Genomic DNA, 24185 nt, shown 5'->3' on the forward strand with positions numbered 1-24185 from the left:
TGGGACACCCCTGGGGGTGTTTCTGACTGCAGCACCCCTTGGGTGGCTGAGGACACTGGGTTTGTTCAGCTGGAGGAGGCTGAGGGGGACTCGCTGGGGCTGCAGCTCCATCTCTGCTCTGGGAGCAGGGACAGCACCCAGGGAAGGGCTGGAGCTGTGCCAGGGAGGGTCAGGTTGGATCTCAGGACAAGATTCTTCCCCCAGAGGCTGGTTGGGCACTGCCCAGGCTCCCCAGGGCAGTGGGCACAGCCCCAAGGCTGCCAGAGCTCCAGGAGGGTTTGGACAATGCCCTCAGGGACAGGGAGGGATTGTTGGGGTGTCTGTGCAGGGCCAGGGGTTGGACTGGATGGTCCTTTTGGGTCCTTCCAACTCGGAATATTTCATGATTCTGTGACCTCAAACTTGAAACTGGCATCAAGTGCCTGCTTTCACGTGGAGAGTTTTAATTTAGAATGGACTGATCCAACAAAAACCCAAACCCATGTCATTTGTGAGTCTTACTGATGTGTTCTTAATTCTGCTCCAGCCCAGGGAATCCTGGAATGGTTTGAGACAGTAATTTTTTTCCTACATGATATTTTCATAAAGGAAACTGCTGTGTCAGAGAGGTCCACGAGGGAAAAAACACAGGATCCCCAAAATATTTCAGATTTTCCCAGCATGTGGTGAAAACACAGAAATAAGTCAAGACTTTGGGGTGATTTTGAAGAGTCTCCTAATGCTGGTGATGGATGTTTGGTGTTTGATGAGATTTTAAATGTTTTTGACTAAATGTTTGCCTCTCCAGGGCCACATGGATGAGGATGTCCAGGCTGCTCTGCTCCAGATCATCCGGATGAGACAGGGACTGGTTTGCTGACCTGCTGTGGCTGTGGGAGGGAGAACCTCCATGGCATTTATATAATGGTGATGATGTAGCTGCAATTAGAACCTCCCAGTATGAAACAACTTACACAGCTGAAGCATTTTCTTCTTGTAAAACACTAAAACAGGGCTCCATTTCAGGCCTGACTCCTTTTGCATTAATGAATAAAAGATGTAGAACATCTTTTAAAACTGGTGTCAAACTGACTGTCAAAATGATGACATAGTAGCTAAATTATTTTAATGTCTGATTGACCCTTACTAAAGCAAGGCCTACACCCAGAGCCTCCACTTTACCCTCTGACTTGAACTCTCGTGGTGTGGTTAAAAATAAACTGTTCACAGGAGCGTGGCTGAGTATGGGGGCTGTATCTCCTTTAATGATTAAGAGAAGGTGGCTAATTGGTCACATTAGCTGGCCAGGGTGTGCTGTGACACAAAGTCAGCTGCAGAGGTAGATAGAACGTGTTTAGGTGTCTGTTGTAACTTGGCTGGCCAAGTTACAGCCTTTATTTAATATATAAGCTTAAGATTTAGTGCCTTTTGCTTTTTACAAGACTTAAAAATCAGGTGTTTCCATCAGAACACTAACACTCCCCTTCCCTCTCCCCCAAAATCTTTCCTGAGTGCTTTAATACTGATTCCTGCAGGCTGGAAGAGTGGAACTGGAGTGTCCTGGTTTGTGGAACAGCGTTTTGATTCCAGTGCCACAGTCCTGCTGCTGGATGATTTCATCCTTCATTAGGCCTGGGGGGTGTAGGCTGAGCAGCTCATTAAGCTGCACAACAGTTCAGGTATTGGATTTTCAAACGCCAGCTCCTGGAATTTTGAGGTGTAAATTATGTACTGTAATCTTATTTATGGGGGAAGATGCCAATAGTGAGGATTAATGCAAGGAGAATTTTTAATTGCTTGGAATCTACCCATTAAACAAGGCTGCATTTTTAAGTGAAGGATGGTGCTTCCACGAGGAAGTTTAATGAAAGAAAACATGAAATTTGGGACTGTTTGAAGGAAGTAATTGAAAAATGAGCCTGGTAATGAATGGGGCTGTTTTAAACTGAGCAAGGCCTGTGCTGACCTCAGCCTACTTGGCTAAAGCTTGTGCTGATAACCACCAGGTGGGAATCTGGCATCCCGAGGCAGAGGAGACTCTTCCTCTCCCGTAGTTCTCAAAAATAAGGACTGAAGTCAGAGTGCAGAGTTCCCTGCTTGGTTTTAACTGGGCTCCCCAGCCAGCTGCACCTCCCAGGGCTCCCTTTGTTATAGTAGTATTATGTTTCTTTCCTTTTTTTATCCCTTTTTGGGCAGAGTCTTGTAGAATTGAAGAGGCAACTGCCACGTGGAGTGTCCAGACAGTGAGGGATGTGCAGGGCAGTTTTTATTCTAGAAATACACTTAATATATTTACTAAATATGTGTCTGTAGTTGAACAGATCTGCTGCTGCTTTCCTTTAATTTCTTAGAGGACTATTACAGAAAACATCTCAGTGTATAGATGTTCCTTTTTAGCCAAACTCTTTTATGATTGCATCACTTGAAACTTTTTGGAGAGGATTTGTTTTGTTATACTAACTCTGGCATATTTTGATATTGTATCAAAATGTTCCTTAGCCGGGGGGTTCTCTGGAAGTTTTTCTAAATCTCTCCCATTTTACACCATCAATAAATTGTTTTTTTCTTTTTATTTTGGTATCGTAGTGGTCAATTCTCTTAAAGGTAAAGAAACAGAAGTAGTTTGGCAAAGTAGTGTGGGTGTGGAGGGTGTTGAAGTGGCCTGGATGATCCCAAATACCAGGTAACACCTTTGGGGTTTAAATCCTGTTGGGGTTATTGTGCTTTTCTGTCTGTTTTCAGAGTGAGTTTTGGTAAAATTTTGGTGACATTGGTGAAGACCCAGAACTTCTACAAGTTAATTCTTCGGGGTAAATCGACTCTGGTCACTTCTACACCAAACAGGGCAAGTTGTCTGTCAGTTGTTGGATCTGGGGGTGAGCCAGAGAACTTTTGTTACTGCTTTTAATGAAAGAATATTCACTGAACTTACCCTGCTGCTGGTTCTGTGCTGAACCACGTCTGCAAATAATTTCTTGGCACCTCCAGAGTCCCTTCACTTGGTGGGACCCGAAAGGGAAGGGCTGTAACTTCACCATCAGCTGAATTCAGTTTTGGGATATTTGGGTTATCTCATCCATTATCTCTTCCCAACTGAGAAGAAAGTCCTACTTCAGAAATCAGTGCAAGCTGAGGTGTCACAGAAAGGAGAAACCAAAGGTGAATTTCCTTGGGAACGCTGTAGTTCACTATTCCAGGTGACACCTGGTGGCTCAGACTCTTCTGTTCCCTCGGTGTGGGTGATCCTGGAAAATCGGCATGGAGAGAGCAAACCTTTGGGCTTTAATAGGTGTGGATTGTCTAAATCCTGTACAAATGGGGGTGTCTCCAGGCTCAGAGAGGAACAAGTCCCTTGGCAATGCTGAATAAAAATGTGGGGGTGAATGGGCTCATGGAGGTGAAGGTAAAACCTGGGCTGTGGCAGTGACATTCCCGTGGCAGTGACATTCCCGTGGCAGTGACATTCCCGTGGCAGTGACATTCCCGTGGCAGGGATGGTCCCGTGGCAGGGATGGTCCCTGTGTCTGGAAGAATCACCCAGGAGCTGTCCCCTCCCCAGGGAAGGAAGCTTTCCATTTCCATGGACAACAGTGCTGAGGAGTGAAAGGAAGAAAGGGGAGGGCCCCCAAATGTCAACTATAAATGAAATGCACCTGAGAGGCCTCCCAGGGCGTTTGGGATCTGTCCTTGGGATCTGCCCCTGGAACAGCAGAGCAGCATTACCAAGGTAATGGGGCCTGGAGCTGATTGCTGGCACAGTGTTCTATTGTGTAACAGCACTTTTCAAAGGGAATTTTGACTTCTCTTTTTGTTTTGAGTAGCTGACTTGGAAGTGTCTCTGAGTGTGGAAAGTTGGAGTTTGCTGCTTTTGTCATCTCGTGCTTGTGTTGCTCTGCCAACGCAGAAAATTACCTTGGAATAGGAAAACCACACATGTAATTGTCCCAGCCATTAGATCAGATGGGTTTTACATGAAGTGAAAAAGATGTTGAGCATTTAAGGGCCATTAAACTGTGCAGGTTTTTATTGGTGGGCTCGCAGCCTTCAAAGCAGCACGACGCTGAGAGGAATATTTATTTTTACATTCGCAGAGTAGGGGGAGGGAATACATTGTAAAGGAAAATAGGAGAGGAAAATGTGCTGCTTTTCCACTTGGTGAACAGCGAGTTTTATTTCATAATAATTAGTTTTACACTTCATTAAATGTTGGGGATTTTGCTTATATACTTTTAGAGTACAGTGGAAAAGACTTCAAAAATTCTCAGCAGGGCATCAAGTTGGAGCTTTATAATCTAAGGGGGAATTTCAGAGTAAGGTGGGAGCTTTCTGAGGAGGATCAGGAGTGGGATAAGAATTATTTGGGGTACAGAGACACTTCTATTTGGTCTTGTCTCCTCACACAACTTGCTGGAGTTTAGGTCCTGTGAGGTTTTGACCTCTGTAGCAATGGCCAAACTCACAAATGGTGAGTAGAAAGGGAGTAAAGTTGTAGTGGGGTCTGGTCATGACAGGCTTGGACAAGGGACTTGTTGTCTTCAGGAAGCCCTGGGAGTTGAGAAATAGGAATGTTTGTGCCTTGGGTTTAAAAAAAAAGTCTATAAATGTTCCAGCTCTGAAAAAAGGGAGGAATTTGCAAGTTCAACCTGCAGATTCCTCTGAAAGAATCCGAGAAGGAACCCCTGAGGGGAGCAGGGGTGGGAGAGATGAAGTAGATGACTTTTTGTCAATGAGAAATTCACCAAGAAAAAGCAAGAATTTCTAAACTGTAGCTGATGCTGCAAGGCCTTTAAATGCTGATTTTCCAAGGGCCAGGAATTGCAGCATGGACTGCAGCAGGGCCTGGATTTCCCAGTGGTGACATCCAGGTTGTCTTTGCCTGGAAGGGGTGACCTTGTCTCCTCTGGGGAGCCCTGGGCTGTTGGCAGCTTGTTGTGAGCTGGAGCTCCACAGAGCTGTCAAACCCCCATAAATGCAGATAAAAGACAGCTCTGTGTGTGCTCAGCTCTCCAGGCTGACACTCTCAAGCTGTTGGAGGGTTTTTCGGAGGTGCTGTGCTGAAATCTTCCACACAGACACAGAGTGGGTGTGAGGCACTCGGAAAACACGGGACCTTTGGTGTTCCTGCCTATTTTTGACAAGAAATCGGGCAGGAATAGGATAACCCTGTTCCTGGTGTCTCCTGCAGCCCCAGGCAGTGAAGTCTCTCACATCCTACTCTTGCTAAAAGGTGAAAAAAAACCATAAAAAAAATCGGTGGGCATTTAAGTAATGCCACACTGGGATAAGAGGGAGTTCTTTGGCAAAAAGCAAAACCTTGCAGGAGGTTAAGGAGAGGGAGAGCAGGGCCTGGGAAAAGGGTGACAGGATTCTCCTGGGTTTTCAGTGTTTCTTGGGGAGAGGGAGAGAGGTCCAAAAATACATTAATTTGGGCAGCTTTGAATTCTGACAGTCTGCTATTTTTCTCCTCTGCAGAATGAGGATATAAAAAGATCTGGAGAGGGTGGTGCAGCTCCCCTGTGCACGGAGAGGGCTCTGGAGATTGCCTGGGGTGTATCCACAGGGAAAGGGCTGCTGGTCCTTATAAAGGGGGGAATAATTTGCTACACTCTGTGGTGTCCAAAGATTGCCCAGAGAAGCTGTGGCTGCCCCATGCCTGGAAGTGTCCAAGGCCAGGTTGGATGGGGCTTGGAGCAACCCAGGTTAGTGGAAGCTGTCCCTTCCCCTGGGACTGGATGGGCTTTAAGATCTCCTCTTCCAACCCAAACCATTCCAGGGTGCCATGTAGAGCTCCACCAGCTCCAGATCACACAGGTCTGCCTTGTTCCACTTCCCAGGTGCTCCCTCAGCCTCCCAGCCAGGGCTGGCTGCAGCAGTCACTGTGCTCCCAGCTGGAACAGGGGCTTTCCAAGGTCAGAGTTGGATTATTTAAACCCACCAGCCCAGCCCCTGCCCCTCGTCCCCCCCAGCCTGGCTGATGCTTTGTGGCCTCTGATGGAGCTCGTGATTTAAAAACTTCCCCGGTCACCTTTGCAGTATCTCAGATGCAATGGATGGGGAATCCAGGGACACATTTGGAAGGAAATTACGTGGAACAAATAAACCAATCTGTTTCTAAAGTGCTCCTGTGCCTTTGAAAACACCGACACTGACTGTCTGCTGGGGTGTTTAAGGGTATTTTTATTCATTCTAATTGAGTTGTTGCCTTTTTTTCTTTTTAAGGTCAGCTGAGCAAAACCCACTCCCGTGCTGTGGGGTCTGATGAGAGAGTCTGTTCTTGGTCCCTCATGGCTGCAGTGGCAAGCAAGGAAAAGTCTCCTAAGAGCCACTTGGGGCACTTGTCCCTTTGCTCCAAGCCCCATCCAACCTGGCCCTGAGAAATTCCAGGGATCCAGGGGCAGCCACAGCTTCTCCAGGCAACCTGTGCCAGGGCCTCCCCACCCTCACAGCCAGGAATTCCTTCCCAGTATCCCATCCAACCCTGCCCTCTGGCAGTGGGAAGCCATTCCCTATTGTCCTGTCCCTCCATCCCTTGTCCCCAGTCCCTCTCCAGCTCTCCTGGAGCCCCTTTAGGCCCTGCAAGGGGCTGTAAGATCTCCTTGGAGCCATCTCCAGGCTCAGAAGCTGTACCTGTTTGTCCTGGTGTCCCTTGTCCCTGGCTCCTGGGCTGAGCAGAGCTTACAGCAGAGCTGTGTCCCAGGTGTTCCTGGCTCTGGGACAGGGATCCTCAGCAGTGTGCCCGTGCCATGGGATCACCCAGCAGTGCAGCTTTGCCTCCAGTGTGATCCCGTCATCGCCAATCCCGGAGCCGCTGGAACAGGAACAGTTCCCAGCTCCCACTGTGCTTCCCGTGCCAGCTGTGGGAGCAGAGCTGGAACCTGCCCTGGCACCACCTCTGCTGCAGCAGGGTGAGGACAGGGGTTACCTGCCCTGGCACTGAGCCTGCCAGGGCAGAGCTGATGTGCCGACACTCGTGGAATGTGTTTGAGCTGGCTCAGGGAGTTTATCCTGGATCAGCACTTCTGGGCTGCTCTGGGAGCATTTCCATCCTGGCTCAGACACCTCCAGGCTGGGAGGGGAGTTAAAGGCTTCAGAGAGGGTCTCCAGTGTGTCCATCTCTGGCTGTTGAGTTGCAAGGCTGGTTATCTCAGAGGTTTGGAGGCAATGTTTCTCCAGTGCAGGTTTGGGTTTGGCCCCGTGGTTATTCAGTGATAGAGTTGTCCCCACATCCTTTCTGGGGCCTGGGGAGAAAGGGGAGGAAGGTTGTATGGATTTCTAGGCAAGATAAAGAACTAGAAAGGGCTAGACCTGGCCTAGCAAAGTGCCTGCTGGACTGTTGTGTGGAGAAGGCACCTGCCTTGTCACATCCGAGTTCCCATGGGATCTGTCCCTGGAAGAGGCGGATTTCCCCCGATGTTTCAAACGCCTTTAATTGCCGAGTTCTCACCCGGCTCCTGCCCGTGGGCTCTGCAGAGCTGCTCCTCTGCCCTGTGGCCCCGAGCTGCTCCTGCCAGCTGCCTGCCCTAATTGCCCTATTCTGCCGGCCCTAATTGCCCCGTTCGCTCTGATCCAGTCCTGAACTGCACAACAAGTGCAGGGGGAGGGAACCAGCCCGGCTCTGCCTCCTGCAGAGCACTCCCAGGAATGTGCTTCCCTGGGTGTTCCCAGCTCAGGGGGAGGCTCGTGGCTCTGCTGGAACAGGGATGCCCAGGAGAGGTTAAAGCACTGCAGGTGGGTTTTCCTTGGGCTGCAGGAAGGTGTGAGGTGACCTGTGTCAGCCGGGAGCCTTCTCAGGGCAAAGGATGGAGCACTTAGTGCTCCACAGGGAACGGCTTCCCATTGAAAGGGCAGGGTCAGATGGGATTTGGGGAGGGAATTGTTCCTGGGGAGGGTGGTGGGGTCCTGGCACGGGTTGCCCAGAGAAGCTGTGGCTGCCCTTGGATCACTGGAAGTGTCCAAGACCAGGTTGGAGGGGGCTTGGAGCAACCTGGTGGATCTGTCTAATGCCCTATCTCCATCTTCCCCATGCCTGAACTAAACCTCCTCTCCTTCAGCTTAAGGCTATTCCACCTTCTCCTGTCATTCCAGGCACTTGTGGACAGGTTGTGCATAAAGGTCGCACAAAAGGCATAAAAGTGATTTTATTTAAAACCCCTTTTCTTTAATCATCAGAACACCTGGATCCTGGAACCTGCCTGGGAATCTGAGGAGCAGCAGCAGCAGCTTGTTCCCTGCTCTCTGCCAGCTCCCCCCCCTCCACCCCCAGCAGTAACTATGTCACGTTGTTCAACAAGCCACAGAAAATAATATTTTAACCCAGCCTTGCTCCCCCCGTCCCCCTCCCGCCCCCGTGGTTTGTTGGTTCCCTCAGTAGCTTCCCATGCCATGTTCAGCCCTGATTGGAAACACCAGCCACGGCTTCATTACGAGCTCCGTGGCTTCCCCTGCACTTAACATACCGTACAAATTGTTTGCTCAACTCTGGCATCTTGCCTCCGAGGAATTTGTGTCATTCGAAGGTTTCAGTGAGCTGTTTGAGCCCTCACAACTGTAAATAAGAGGCTGTTAGCTTCGGAGAGAGCTGCTGGCTGGCATTTCAAACCTCTCCGAGGGCTCACCACGCCGTGTTGGAATCCCTGTCACGCTCCTGGCACCGAGCGCCGCTAAAGAAACCCCAAAACTCCGCCCTGGGAAAACTCGTTTATAGGAACAAGCGAAATGAGCCGACGTTCTCAGGCACATGTTCCTCGTTTGGGCTTTATTGCTTTAACATGTCTCCCCTGGCCCGCGTTCCCCGGGAGGCTCCCGGTGCCAGCTGCACACCTGGCTGGGGATGGGGAGAGCCAGGGCCTGGCCTTTCATCTCCCTGCTCTCTGCTGGGAGTGCAACCACGGCTTGGCCCCACATCAGACACAGGGGGAGTGAAAACCATCCTCGGAGCCGGTTCCTGAGGAAGCCTTGTAGGGTTGTGTGTGTAGGGGGGGGAATGGGGGCAGGGATTTTTTTTTCCTTTTGGAGCTGTTGTATCAAGTTTTTATGTCCTGGCAGAGGCAGGAAACCATCGTGCACAATATGGCAACCAGAGCTCGCCGGCAGCCCGGCCAAGGGCTGTAAATTATGGCTTTAATTTCTTGCTTTATGGGTTCTTGTTGACTGCAGATCAATAGGAAAAAGGTGCACGGAGCCACCTCTTTTAATTAAAAGGCTGCTGTGATTAGGCTGCAGTGAGGGATGGGGAGGAGTGTGAAAGGGATGTGCCTGGAAGCAGCTGCTGGTTCCCAGTGTGGGGTGTTGGGTTCCTCTTCCCTGGGTTTGCTGCTCTTGTTTTCCAGAGGCCAAGTTCCTCGAGGGAATCTGACCTCATAGAATCATAGAATATCCTGAGCTGGGAGGGACCCACAAGGACCATCCAGTCCAACCACTGGCCCTGCACAGGCACCCCAACAATCCCCTCCTGTCCCTGAGGGTGTTGTCCAAACCCTCCTGGAGCTCTGGCAGCCTTGGGGCCGTGCCCACTGCCCTGGGGAGCCTGGGCAGTGCCAACCACCCTCTGGCAGCGCAGCCAGAGCTGCCTGAACCTCCTCCTGCCTGCTCTGTGTTTGCATCCTCACATCCTGAGCCAGCAGACCTTGTTTTCCGTAGAACCAAAAAAAAAAAAAAAAAAAAAAAAAAAAAAAAAAAAAAAAAAAAAAAAAAAAAAAAAAAAAAAAAAAAAAAGCCAGTGTATTTCAGTGGAATCTTATTTTAAAATAACTCAAATTCCATTTCACCCCAAACTCGGGACACTTCCCCAGGTCAGGATTTTGCCTCTAACAGGTGCAGCAATATTTTTCTTTCTGAAGAATTTCCAGAGCAAATCTCACATCTGCACCAAAGCTCATCTTTTCCTGCTCATCGCCCTCCGACACGGCCGTAATTAAATGCAGATCCCAAACCCCAAGCCCAGTTCATGTCCCATAATTCTTGGGAGAATGACCCATCGCGTGACGCTTGTTTGAAGTCTTAGTTAACCTTTAATCATTTGATGCCGAGTCTGGCTTTGATTTTGCTGCAGGGGAAAGAAAAAAAAAAAAAAGGATATTTTGCAAAATCTTCAGGAAGGAAATGTGCCAATCCTGCAGCATCTCTCATCCTGCTGGGAATGCTGCGTTTGGAATCTCTTCGCCGGTGAAGTCTGTGGAATGAAGGCTTTTCCCATTCCCATGCTTGGGTTCTTTCTCTTCTAAGACTGGTAACCAGCATCTGTGCTGCTACAGCTAATTAACAGATTAATTAGTGCATGGTGGAGGCCCTGGATGAGCAGGATGGCTCGATGTGGATCTCAGGTATGGCATTTCCTCAGTGCTGAGCTATGCTGAGTAGATACCTGAGGAACCACTTCCAGGTGTTCAGAAGAGCAGAACTAGAACTGTTAAACCTTCAGCACATTCCAGGATAAAAGCGGAGCCAGGAGCTCTCCAGCGCCTGCCCGTGTTTGTGTTTCCCGGTGGGAGGTGCTGGCTGGCTCACACGGGGCTCTCAGATAAGCCAGGCAGGGAAGAATTCCCCTCTCCCACCCGGAGCGTGGAATGGGAGCCGGACCTGGCGCCCGCTCAAGCGCCTGTGAAGGCTCTGCCTCGCACCGTGGGCTTGGATCGGTGCCGCTGCCGGGCTTCCCAGTGCCAGGGCAGGCAGCCAGGTGCCCTGGATCACACCAGACCTGAGCAAACCAGGCCTTCCAGCACTTCCGACCTCCTGAACTCTCCAGCCCCGTGCCGGCGGTTGCCTTTCACCACAGTTCCTTCCCCAGAGCTCTCACAGCTGTTTCCTTCTCCAAAGAATGAGAAATAAACTCTCCGGGCTCGGGCCAAAACCTGATCTCTGCAGTAAGTGGCTTGTCAGCAGGGGCTGCGACAGCCGAGGGTGTGAGTGAAGGGAAGGTGCTTCCCACGTGCTCCCATGTGCCTCCAGCTGGCGCTGGAAAGCTCATCCCTGCTCCATGGAAGAGGCTGAGCCTGCATCTGCCACGGAGCAGGTGAACCTGCCAGGCTGGGGGACCATGGAGTGGGCTTGGGGACCCCTGGACGTGCTCAGATCCAAGTGTTGCCCCTGGGCTTGGCCACGGGATGTGCAGCTGGAGGAGAGGTCCAAGGGAGGGCTATATGGGCTTGTTCTCCCCAAAATGTTCTCTTCCTTCCTTTCTTCTACTTGGCCTTTCACTTGCAGCTTGGACGTGAGAACAGAGAATGTTACTGGGAGGGGGGAAAAACCCCTCCTGGGCTTGACTTGGGACTCGAGGCTCTGTCAGTGGGTACATTCCTCCTCCTGGCACTGACTGAACCTCATGGGACATCTTTCAGCCCTGACTTACAAACTCTGTCGTGGGCAGGTTTTGGCCTGTGGACGCTCCTGCTGAGCCCTGGTGAGAGCTGGGCGTGTGCCCAGGAGGGGGTGTGGGAGCCCCACGAGTCATCTCAAGCCTTAGAAACGATTATTTACCCCGTGCTGAGAGATCTGCAGAGGCCACCCTGGTTCTGTCCCAGAGGATGGTGTGGGGGAAGCTGGGAGGGAGGTTTTTGGGCTGGCTGAGGCAGGGTCTGGTTTGTGCCCAGGTCTCTCCCAGCTCTGTCTCTGCCCGGGCGCTGACGATGGAAGTGCTCCCGTGGCTCCGGGGGCAGGAGGAGGAACACGCTGGAGATCTTTGGAGAGCTGGATGTGATGGGATTGGGGCTGGCCGAGGCTCAGGGAGAGCTCTCTGCTGACAGCCCCAAGCTGCCCTTTCCAGGGATGCTCTTGCTGGTTCCCTTTGCCTCCCTGAACGAGCCCGGGGGGGACTCGCACGGGAACAGGACAGAGCATTCCTCGGGGATTGCTGGGCTGGGGGGATCAGCCCCGCTGCTCTTCTGGGGTTAAATACACAGTCTGAAGGTCCTTCTGCTTCCCATGCGTCCTTCAGCTGTTCCTTCGGGAGGGAATTGTGCTGCCGATGGCGCTGCCACCTCCAGATGGTGCCAGAGACAGGGACAAGAGCGCGGGATGTGCTGCGGAGCTGCTGCCCCAGCCCGGCTTTGGGGGAGCACAGGGAGAATCCAGAGGTAACGCTGGGAAATGAACGGAAATTGAGAAGAAATCTGCACTGAGAGTGTTCCAAAGTTCAGAGAAAGCTGTTACAAAACTGCTTTAGGTGGCTGAGGATATTACCTGGAGCGGGAGGAGCACTGAAAACAGCACTAAGATGTGGAAAAGGTCCCCCACTGTATATGAAAATTCTTTCTATCTTCATCACTGTGCATTGTGTCTGTTCCAGCACTGGGGAGGTCTGATCCTGGACCTTGTCCGTGGGGAGGGGGGTGAGGGATGCAATGGAAGCACCAAGGTTTGCTCTGCAGTGCCCTGTGAAGGAGAATATCTCAAGGAGCTGCACCTCTGCCATCCGTCTCAGGTGCCAGAGGTTTCATGTCAGATCCCTTATCCATCCTGTCTCCATTTAGGTTGGACCAGCTGACCCCTCTGGTCATCCCTTCCACCCTTAATCATTCTGTGTTTCTGTGTTTTGGCTGCTCCATGAGCATCTCCCCTGGTTCTGAATATCCTTGGAGACACTGCTATTAATCTCTCAATCTCAGTGTTCCACACAGTTTAAAAATCCATAAGGACAGTCAGGCAGGCTGTTGAATTATTCTTTCATGGAGAAAACAAGGCTGTCTGGAGAGCAGCAGAGATCTGCCATGGTTCACAGCTATCACAGGGCTGGAACACTTGATCTCTTCATTTCCAGAGATGTCACACTGACTGTTTGTTTTCCTGTTACAAGCACTTGTAGCTGGTGAGAACTGGGGGTCAGCTACAGGTTCTGATAAAAGAAATCCCTGGTCCCTCCTGCTGCTTCCAGCACAAGCCTGGAGTAAGGGCTCTGTTCATACTGGAACCAGCGGTCCTGCTCAGCTGAGCACAGTTAGGGAAGTGTTAATTGGAATTTTTAATTGTAATTGTGGGGATATATTTTTCTCTTCCGAAATAGGTGAAGCCTCCTGCTGTGTCCCCCAAGATCAGGACCTCTTCCTGCTGATGAGCAGGAGCAGCATCTTTGGAGGAAGCCGGGACCAAGTGGCTGCTGCTTGTGGCACTGGTGAACTGGCAGAACCCAACCAGCCTTTGTGGACGTGCATTCCTTTGAGAAAACACGTTTCTGCCCCATAACATGTGTCCACCACGCTGGTGGCTGGTCCTGCCACGTGTGAGAGGGATGGTAGAGACAGGGACTGACTCCCCTCTGCCTTTGCAGCAGTCAGTGGATGGGATTCATTTCCCGTGGCCCATCCAGCTGGTTCCCCGACGGGGCAGCTCGCGGGGATGGCGCTTCCCTTCTCCACTTTGGGTTCTGTTTCTGCAGAGGTGACAACTTTACAGAGGAGACTAATGACCACGTGTTGCTGGGACACTGCTGGGAGCCCATCTGGAGCTGCCCTGCCTCCCTGGGAGCAGCTGGTGAGCAAAGGCAGCAGAGGGAGCTGCCCCAGCAGAAGTGGAGGAGGTTGACCCCGTTCCTCCCTGACAGGGCTGTTAGCTTTTTAGGATCAAAGCTTTTCACATTTGGTCCCTGCACTTGAAGAAGCTCAAGTGTTTCCAGTGCAGACATTAGTGATTCTGGCTCTGCTCCCTGCCACCAGCCCCGGCTCTGCTTTGCGAGCCTTCTCCTTGAAACTGGAGTTTACAAAAATAAAACCTAGATTAAAGCCAGTGCAGCTGCCCTGAGGTTTAAATCGATGCTGGTATGATGTGTTGCCAAAGAGAGAATTACTCAGGAGTGTGGATTAGAGCTGTTTGTCTCCAGGAAGACCTGGTCTTCAAAGCCAGGGAATTTTCCCAGCTCTAGCTGGTGCATCTCCAGACACGAGGCTCTGGTGCCCTGCTCTGTGGGCACCAGCCCGTCAGCTATCTCGTTTTTATCTCAGCTTCTTCATCTCCTTTCTTCTTCTTCATCTCTTTTCTTCCTGTCTGGTTTGGTATTCTCCCATGCTCCTACTTTGGCTGGAATTTGCTGGCCAGGGCTGCCCTCCAGCCTTCCCTGTGCTGTCTCTCACCAGCTGTAAAAACTTCAAGGCTTTAAAAAATATTTTTCTTCCTGTTGGGAGAAAGGTTCCATTTTTTTGTTGTGTTTGCTTGTTCTAAACAACCCACGCTCCTGCAGCACTGCTGAGGGTCCACATGCTCGGGGAAGGTTTAGAAACTCCAGTTTTCGGCCTCTGCTGGGTCTGAGCTCTTGCAGGACTGTCTGTGCCATGTGGCAGTGCCCCAGAGCAGCAGGACTGGGCTCCTGTGCCGGGCTGCTCGCGGGGATGGAGGAGGGATGGGGAGGGCAAAGGGCTCAGGGTAAGGCTGGTGTTCAGCAAAGCACCTGAGGGAAGTTCTCCTTCCCCCCAAAGCCCCGACAGTGCACTTGTAAAGAGCCCTGGCCTCAGTCCCCTGTCCCATGGGGAAGGCAGGGGGATGCTGGTCTCCCAGAGATCCCTGGATTCCTGGGCTGCATGGAGCCTGCTGTCCTGCTCTCCTTGTGCCAAACACTGGGGCTCTGAGCTCACCTGGGGGACTTCAGCTTCGGCCAGAGATGTGCCTGGTGAGGTCGTGAGTCCTGACCTGGCTCCAAACATCAGCTCTCTGTAATTGCCAGCTGGGTACTCTGCCTGGAATTGGGATGGGACTGTTCAAGGAGCTGTCTGACCCGGGGCAGGGGGAGGCACAGCAGGGAGAGTCACAGGACTTGCAGAAGTGATGTGACAAACTGACTGCCCAGGGTCCCCTGTCCCCTGCCAGGCCCTGTCCTGTCACAGGTGTGACCCAGGGCCTCGGGCTGGACCCCCTGCCAGGGAGTGAAGACAAAGCAACGAATTTCCCAGTTTTGCAGGTGCTCAGCCCTGGCTTTGCTGGGATTGCTGCCTTTGAAGGGAGCTGAACCTTCCCCAGGGGAGTTTTGGACAAGCTTGGGCTGTGGCTCAGCAATGCTGATGTGAATTGTTCTCCACCCTTCAAAACACCTGTATTTCTGGGGGGTTTTGTCTACAATACATTAGAGGAAGGGGAGGAGGATGAACCCAGGGAGCTCTGGGTAGTGCATTCCATGGTACCATTCCATGGTTCCATCCACAGGGCACGTGGAACTGGAGCCCCTGGAAAAAAGCTGAAATGTGTGTGACGGGAAGGAGCTGGTCCCAGCTGGCTGCAGGGAATGGTGGAGAGGAAGGTGCTGGGGAACACTCCGGGGTGTTTTCGGAGAAGGAATGATTGAGGCAGCGGTGACTGTTTTGATGGGTTCAGGCTTTGGTTATTAATGTTCCATTTCTGGCTGGTTTGTCCATCTCCTTAACAAGGTCATGGCTGTAAAACAAAAATAGCGTCCACGAGGGATCTCAGCCTTCCCTGTGAAACCTCCTTAAAAAAACGCAGTCTGGGTCTTTAAAAATACAAATTCAGCCTGGCAGAGGGGAAGGGTGAGCCACCAGATTCCCCCCTGAATAGCAAATTTCTCCCAACAAACGAGGACCTGCTTCTTTATGTGTCGAGACCCCAGGATGGTTTAATTTCTGTGTCAGTGCTAATTGATTGGAAGCAACAATTTTGCCAGACAAAGCTGTAAATTAGTTTCAAATGGGGGAACCAGGCCACCCACTGCCCAACTATCGTATTGCAGTAACAACATTAAACATGGAGCAAACCATAACCCAGGGAAGGAAAACCCAAGTGAAACCAGATTTCCACTCATTCCCTTTCCCCAGGAAAGTGGAACCAGATGGTTTGTGGCTTTGATAATAAGTGAGGCTGATTCTTTCAGATACAGCTTAGGCTAAGTATCACACAAAGGGATGGGCTGAGAAGCAAAACCTCACAGGCCTGAGCTGCGCCTCCGGAGACCATCGGCATGTAAAACCCTCCCAAGGAAAACATTACAGAAGATTGTCTGCCTAATTGCAGCCGAGCCTCTCTCGCTGGGACGGCCCCTCTCATCGCCTCCTGCGAAATCCCAGCGCCACTCCCACCGCTTCCAGCCGCGGATGCAAATCCCTCCCTGTGTGCGCGGGCAGCGCTGCCCGCCCTGCCCGGCAGCGGGGGCTGGAGCTGGGCAGAGGGGAGTGATGGTCCCCAGAGCCATGTGGGATACCCGGACCCTGCACCCACCTCTGCAGCCAGACTTTGGGACTGTCACAGGATCACGGGATCGTTTGGGTTGGAAAAGCCCTCCCAGCCCATGGATGCCCCCTGTGCCCCATCCCCACCCTGTCCCCCAGCCCAGAGCACTGAGTGCCACGGCCAGGCCTTCCTGGGACACCTCCAGGGATGGGCACCCCAAACCTCCCTGGGCAACCCCTGCCAAGGCCTGACCGCCCTTTCCAGGGAGAAATTCCTCCTGATGTCAAACCTCAGCCTCCTCTGGTGCAGCTTGAGGCCATTCCCTCTCCTCCTGTCCCTTGTTCCCTGGGAGCAGAGCCCAACCCCCCCCTGGCTCCCCCCTCCTGTCAGGGGGTTTGCAGAGCCAGAAGGTCTGTTGGGGTGAGGAGTTCTGAGCAGCTCTGAGGTTGGCCCACAGCTCTGTGGTGGAGCTCGAGCTGACTCATATCTCCACTAACTGGGAGCTCTGCTGCCTTAGAGCCATTTCCTGCATCACTTGCTGGCTCTGGGTCTGTGTCAACAGCCCCGTGCACGTGATGGGCTCTGGGGTTTCAACCCTGAGCTCTGAGCTCCAGTCAAAACTCAGGAGTTCCATGTTCATTTGTCAAATGGTGAGCTTTGTCCATCTTCTGTTCATGCTACCTGGCTGGAAACAACCAGCAGGTCCTTCTGAAGGACAGGTGGAGTTGAGCATCAGCCCAACAAAACCTTTATTTGATCCAGGTCTTGATATTCGGGAGGTAAAACTTCTTCCAGGTAAAGATCTCTTTTGGCTTTTTATCCCTCATAGAGTAGAATAAAGAAATCCATCGTGAGGAGCCTCTGTCCTGCCAAAGACAGCCCTGCCCGTGCTGTGCTGCTGGCTTGGTCCATGTTTATGGTTGGACTTGATGACCTTAGAGGTATTTCCCAACCTTAGCCATTCTGTGACTCTATTTCCTGCCCTAACAGGGACACTCCAGCAGCAGCAAATGCTGCAGAACACAAGTAAAGTCCCCAGAGGGACATGAACGTGTGAGACTTGGTTCCAAGTTCAATTATCCACATATTCCCGTAGCATCTAATGCCCTGTTCCTGGGGCAGCACACTGGTGTGCTGGGGACAGATGAACTCTGGCCTCTACCCTGGAAAAGCTGATGGAAATTCCTTGTGCCTTCCATGGAGTTCAGTTCTGGGCACAGAAAACTTCATCTGGGCTGGGAAATCCCCTCTTCTTCAGGCTGGTGTCTCCTCACAGCCACAGCGGCCCTGGAATGTGGAAGGGGGGGGGCTGAGGGAAAAGTTTTCTGACTTTTCCCTTATTTTTGGTTTTGAAATGTTACTTTTTTCCGAGCCAAGTCTTCCCACAGCCGCCCTGGGAATTGGCTTGGCAGGGGGGGTTTCCTCGTGCTGGAGAGGAGCAGGTACATGCTGGAGCAGCAACAACGAGCTCCTGTGGCAGCTTCTGGGAAGTGACGGGTTCAGGGGAGCTGCCTGTGCGTGGGGCTTGGATGAGGGCTTTAAAAAACCATCAACAAGTAATTGCAACTTCCTCTTGGCCTTGTGGTGAGGCAGCTCCGAGCTGTGAAACCGCTGGTGTTTGCCGTGAGGATACACAAAACAGACACCCCCAGCTCGCCCCAGCGAGCGCTGTGCAATCCCTCCGAGCTCTCTGTGGGCTGCTTGAGCCACAGATGCAGAGTCTGACATCCAAACACACAACAGAAGGTGGGTAGGAAGTGCTACACAGCCCTACATATGTGTGTGTGCTGCTCGTGGAGAGGGTTTCTTTCTCCTCTTCTCCCAGTCACGGAGCAGCAGAGCTGTAATCCTGGTATTCCTGCAGGGATCTGCTGGGCTTTTGACTGTGCTGAGGGATGGGTGGGGCTGGGTGGAGGTTGGGTAGCCAGGCCTCGAGGAGATGGAGTTGGTGCTGCTTGGTTTCTGGGCTGGCTGGATCCCTGGGCTGGTGCTGGTCTCAGCCCCTGTGTGACTGAGGCACCCCATCTCTGTGTGCTCCTCACAAGGAGGACACTGAGGGGCTGGAGTGTGCCCAGGGGAGGGAACGGAGCTGGGGAAGGGGCTGGAGCAGCAGGAGCAGCTGAGGGAGCTGGGGGGCTCAGCCTGGAGAAAAGGAGGCTCAGGGGGGACCTTCTGGCTCTACAACCCCCTGACAGGAGGGGGGAGCTGGGGGGGGGTCGGGCTCTGCTCCCAGGGAACAAGGGACAGGAGGAGAGGGAATGGCCTCCAGCTTTGCCAGGGGAGGCTCAGATTGGATATTGGGAAAATTCCTTCCTGGAATAGAAGGACCAGTGGAACAGGCTGCCCGGGGCAGTGGTGGAGTCCCCATCCCCTCAGGGTTTTAAAAGCCATGTGGATGTGGCCCTTGGGGATATGGGTTAGTGTGGCCTTGGCCATGCTGGGAGAACGGCTGGACTTGATGACTTCAGAGGGCTTTTCCAACCGAAATGATTCCCCGGAATGGGGCAGGGCTTCCACTGCCGGCCACACCTGTCCAGGTGCGGCGTTCTGGCCTCTCCCAGAGCTCTCTCTCCCTCCACACACGTGGACACTTCAGCTGTCGCCAGTCTGCAGGCCGCGGGATGCCCTGGCTCTTGTACCTCCTGCACCTCACCCTCTGCATCACTCCTGGGTCACGTCCTGGGAAAACCCAGGAACAAGTGCCCTTGTCCTCGGGGCGGCCGAGCCGGGCTGTGCCTGACGAGCGGCAAAGCTGTTCCTCTGTTCCTTTGGCAAAGGGCTTGTGAAACACAGGATGACACAGCCTCGGAGACGCGTAGGAAATTCCCATCACAATCGGAGAACACCCCGTGGTCCTTGAACTTGTGAGGACTCGCAGATATCATTATGCATGCGGCATCTTCCCCCCTGGGTGCCGGTGGAATTACAATGCCGGGTTCTCCCAGGCTAATCGCTGTTTTGAACAACAAGATTGATTGCTTTCTCCTTTAATTATTTGCAGATCACTGAGACTTTGCAGAATGCTCTAGGTGACATAAACCGCAGTTTAGTGTGTTGGCATTTGCCCATCTTGAGGATTTTTCCAGCTTAGCCACCAGCCGGGCTGTGGGAAAGGAGTGCAAACATCCCTGTCCTCTAATGACCCGGCTCGCATACATGTATTAATTCTGCCTTAATGGGGTGCTTTGGGGAGCAGACTGGGTGTCTCGTCCCTGTCCCCATCCCTTTCTGATTGCCGCGCTTGAATTCAAGCACTTAACAGCTTTTGGCTGCTAATTTGCAGCTCAAAACCGTCGGTAGCAAATCAGACGGTGCCCGTTTGTGTGACACTCACAACCCGGATCGGGGCTGTTCCAGCGGCTGCTTCCCGGCGGCAGCGCCTCCAGCTCCCCTGCCCGAGGCCGGGGGGCTGCGGCTCGGCCGCCCTCGCCCTGCTCGCTTCTGGGGGGTCACTGTGCTGCTTCAGCTCTGCTGACCTGGAAACCGGCCTGTACGAGCTGTCTGGCAGCGGCTGTGCCTGGGAGTCGTCGTGGCGTGCTATTTAAACCTCACAGATCTCTGCCTTCTTAAAAGGTCACAATATCTGCATCGACTTTTACAGCTCAGGCTGCTGGAGGGCTGGGGAAGATCTTGTGCTTGTCGAGTCACATTCGGGGAGAGCAGCTATTCCCGGCGTCACACCGAAATAGCTGTTCCCGTTCTGGGAAGGACGTTTGGCTCTCGGGCTGCCGAGAAAGAAGAAATGTGGGGCTCGTTGAGGCTTCACAGCCACGGCAGCACAATGTCCTGCAGAGCTCCCGCTCGGCATCTCAGTGCCAGCCCTGCCTGTCCAACTGACCGAGTCCCTTCCAGCACCTCACATCCACCTTCCAGCTGTGGGGCTGTGGGAAGGAGTCTGGGGATTCAGAGGGCCCTGGGGTGCCTCAGCTCCAAGCAGGAGCAGGAGGACACATCCCAGGCCAGGCAGGAGGATGCCGAGAGCCACCTTGTCCACTTGAGTGAGGAGTTTTTGTGCTGAAGAAACAAACGAGCTGTAGAGAAATGCACGTCTGCCATATAATTCCAATTAAAGCACAGCTTGGTGCTGATTAGATCTAGAAGTTACATCAAGAAAAGGAAAAAATGTAAATAAGCAGTATTATTTTTCCCCCCTCGTCCTTTTCGACAGATGGAGCCGCGCTGATTAACTTATCTGATCTCTGGTGAAAGAACAAATTGTTGATGGGAAGCTCGTTGTGGGTTCTCGCTCTGGATGACGCCGTGTTTGTTCCCCGCACATGGAGCCGCTTCCTCCGGCCCCGCAGGCGGCCAGAGCAGCCTGGCCTTGTCCCCACACTGTCCCACACTGTCCCCACACTGTCCCCACACCATCCCCATCCCAGCAGCCACCGTCCCTTCCTGCTGGTGATGGGCTGGCTCCGTCTGCTTTTGGGAATAAGGTTTTTCTTAAATGAAATCACTTCCTTGGAGTAATTACATCAGCTAATTAGGGACCTAATTGGCTAATAAGAGAGCAAAGTGGCAGTTTCTTCCCTGCACGGAGAAGGAACACGGTGTAATGGCAGGAAATCTGCGGAGCTCCAGGCTGCCAGGGCCCGCGGTGGTGGGGACAAGTGGTGAGGAGGTGCTGGTGAGGCATCAGCCCGTGCTGTCCTTCGGCTGCTCATCAGCCTCGTCTGCAGGGACACGAGTTCCAGGCTCCAGGAGCTGCCAGCACAGTCCTGGGGACGTGGGAATGGGGGCTGTGGGTGTTGGATCAGTGCAGAAGGTCTCCTGGGGAAGCAGGAGATTGGTTGGGCCCCATCAGCCTCCAAAGGCTGAGCCCACAGAGTCAGGGAATGCTTTGGGTGGGAAGGGACCTTGAAGCCCTTCTCATTCCACCCCCTGCCATGGCCAGGGCACCCCTCACTAACCCAGGTTGCTCCAAGCCCTGTCTGACCTGGCCTTGGACACTCCCAGGGATGGTGAGTCCACAACCTCATCCTCCCTTCCTCTGGGCTCAGCTCCGCTGGTGTTTCTCCTTGGGAGAAAGGTTTGGGAAGGACCAGAGGGAAAGGATGGGTTATACTTTCACCATCTCTTTGTTTCAGATGAAGGGAGCCACGAGCACTGCCCGGGTCTGTGGTTTGGCTTGGCTGCCTCCTCGGGAAGCCCTTGGATGTGGTTTCCTTGCCGAGGGCCCGGGGTGTGAGCTGGAGGCCTGGATGCTGTTCCCCACTCTGGCACTGGCTTGGTGTGGCCTTGAGCAAATTTCTCCACAACTCTGGGCTGCTTTTTCTACTCTTTGCCAGCCTTGCCTTATAAGTGACCTCCTTGGAGCAGAACCATGTCTGTGTGTACCCACAGCAGACTCTGGTCTTGTCTGGAGCCACGTCGACTCCATCCCAAAATGACTTGGGCATCTAAATACAGCCTGACTATTCCTGTGAGCATCCAGCTGGGAAATTTAAGTCCTTATTCATGTGTGATTGAATAGCTGCTGTCTTGGGATTCACAGACTGGCTGTTCCTCAGTTGTCATCTCCAGATCCACGAGAGCCAGAGCAGCCCCTGGGGCAGCTTTGGGAGAGTAGAAGGTGGAAGGTACCTTCTTACCAAATGCAGGTTGCAATATCCACCTGGAGCAGCTGGAGACTGGATGTACCAGAGAATCATGGAATATCCTGAGTTGGAATGGGCCATCAAGGATCATCAAGTTCAACCCGAGGTGCCTTCAGCCTCCTGCTTAGAAAGGTCACCCTTTGGAACAGATGTGGCTCCAAACTGCTGGTTTCCAAGGCGTGTGGCACAACCCCATGTTCTTTCATCCTGAAGCTCTAGATAAGCCAAAATCAAGGCCCAGCAAGAGCCAGAGGTGTTCCCAAAGTCCATCCTTCCATCCCTCTCATTCCCTAGATTCATCCCAAGCTCCGTGTTGGTGCCAGGTCTGGCTGAGCCGAGGAGGGGTGGTGGGATCAGGCTCTCAGCTGTGGGTCTGCCTCTTTCCATACGCCCAAAGCCCCAACCAGCCGTGGTTGCAGTGGCTGCATTTCATGGGAAAGCCCTGCAAAGTGGAATTTCTCACCATCTTCACCCCACAGTAAAACCAGCTGGCTGAGTTCGCTCCCCAGTCAGCCCCTGTGCAGATTTAACCTGAGCTGGGAGTCCGGGCCGAGCCAAAACCAAGAGAATTTTGTGCGGTTTGGAGTTTATTGTGAACATTTCAGCAGGTTCTAACACAGAGTTACTCCTCTGGTAACATAACTGCTTATTGGGTGTTTAAATTACAGCCCAGGATACTCCCTGGGACGCTGTCACACACTCCACAGCCTTCCCAGCCCTTTGCAGATGTGCCACGAGGTGCCACGGAGCGAGGCCACGGCCCTCTGGCAGGACAGCCCAACCTGCTCCGGGATGTTTTTGCAGCTGGAAGAAAAAGGCCTCGTAACACTTAAGGATAAGTCGGTTTCAAAGTATTTTTGTAGCACATAAAAGAATATTTTATATATAGAGAGAAGAAAACAGGCAGGGGAAGGATGTTAAGCTCCTCCAGTAAATTGCTCGGGGAATTTTTGCTCCACTCTGGTTCTACCGGAGGGAAGATCTTGCCGTGATGACGATGTTGAGCACCAGGCAAATGTCTCAAGCCAAGAAGAGCCCAGGCTGCCCGTGGTCCCCGGGGGCTCGAGGGTGACAAGTGACAGCCAGGTGAGGGTGTCTGGACAGGGGACTGTGGAGCACAGGTGATGCCTTGATCCCTGCGGAGCCCTTGGGGACATGGGGACAATCCCAGCCCCCTTGGATGGCCTGCTGAGCTTTCCTTCATGGGATGAATTAGTTCAGGAACCAGCATCTTCCTGGCAGAATTTTTTTAAAAAAAAAAAAAAAAAAAAAAACTTAAAACTGATTGTTCACAGAATTTGGGTTCCCGGGGGTGTTTGCTCAGCAAATCAAGGAGAAACCAGTGTTCCCAAACAAACCTTTCTTGTCTCTCTTACTTGAAATAGAATTTTGGTTTCTGAAGTAAAACAACAAAAAAAATCAGTTTCAAATCGACGTTTTGACTTGAAATGTCATTTTGTTTTTAATTGAAGAACCAGACTGAAATGACATTTTGAGTCAAAATGTTAATGTTTTGTTTAGACATCTCCCATGGGAAAATTTAAATGTTTCAGCAGGGCTGACATTTCCCTGTGAAAGAATCCCCAAAAATGGGGGTTCTCTCCAAACAGGGGTGAGGAGGGTTCCAGGGCGGGTGTTTGCACAGGCTCTGCAGGGGAGGGTGGGGTTCAGAGGGGCAGGAGGGTGTCCCTGGGGATGTCAGTGCCCAGACCTCTGTGCCTGCTCCTCGTGGCAGCGAGGAATGGGCTGAGGGCTCTGGCAGTGAAGCTGAGCCGGTCACCAGGCTAATGCTGGGCTGTTAAGCTGCTGCATCTCCACCAAATCCTCTGGCACTTGAAATAATGAGCTCTGCTAATTCTGTGTGTTTTATGTGCCCTCGCTGGGATGGGGAGATCCTGCCTCTCCTCCGCTCATGGGGCTGAGCACTCCGGCCCCAAACCTGGGGATGTCACCGATTCCATCCAAGGAAACGCTCCTGTGTGGAGCAGAGGGGAGCTCCCGAGGCACAGTTTGCTCTTGCTCCAGGGGCACAGTTTGCTCTTGCTCCAGGGACACAGTTTGCTCTTGCTCCAGGGACACGTCCCCGCTGAGCACGGAGCAGCTGTGACGTGCGGGAGCAGGTCCCGGCTGTGCCGGGAAGGGCGAGGGAGCGGGATGAGATGGGGAGTGACACCTCCTGGCACGGCTGCCAGAGCCCAGCGCGGGTCTGTGCCCAACTCTTGGGGTCCCTGCTGGGAGGGGTCCCACTGAATCCTGACCACAGCTCCACCTCCTCTTCCCCCCTCTTGGGTAGCTGGAACAGAAATGGCAGGGCAGGAGCGTTACCCAGGAGGGCTAAAAGAGGTTTTGACAAAGTAGATAATCTCTGTGTTAGGATCAACGATCTGGAAGTGTTCAAGGGCAGGAGAGGGGAGAAATGCTCTTGGGGAAGGGCGTCTCCTGTGGGATCTAGAGCTGTGTGTGCCCCTGGAGGGCTGCTCTGGTTATGGCTTGGAACAGGGAAGG

General features: G+C 52.6%; 1 protein-coding gene across 2 annotated transcripts in view; it reads left to right on the top strand.

The window, feature by feature from the left end:
- The window catches only part of UACA (uveal autoantigen with coiled-coil domains and ankyrin repeats), a 28367-nt gene extending 25816 nt beyond the window's left edge, over positions 1 to 2551 (top strand). For both annotated transcript variants that reach the window (XM_017836241.1, XM_017836242.1), the window contains one exon: positions 788 to 2551. In XM_017836241.1, the coding sequence (XP_017691730.1) occupies positions 788 to 859 (72 nt within the window). In that variant the 3' untranslated portion in view covers positions 860 to 2551. The remainder of the gene's footprint in view (positions 1 to 787) is intronic.
- Positions 2552 to 24185: the final 21634 nt, after the last annotated feature.

This window comes from Lepidothrix coronata, unplaced genomic scaffold (assembly GCF_001604755.1).
Source record: "Lepidothrix coronata isolate B3197 unplaced genomic scaffold, Lepidothrix_coronata-1.0 Scaffold272, whole genome shotgun sequence".
Taxonomy (NCBI): domain Eukaryota; kingdom Metazoa; phylum Chordata; class Aves; order Passeriformes; family Pipridae; genus Lepidothrix; species Lepidothrix coronata.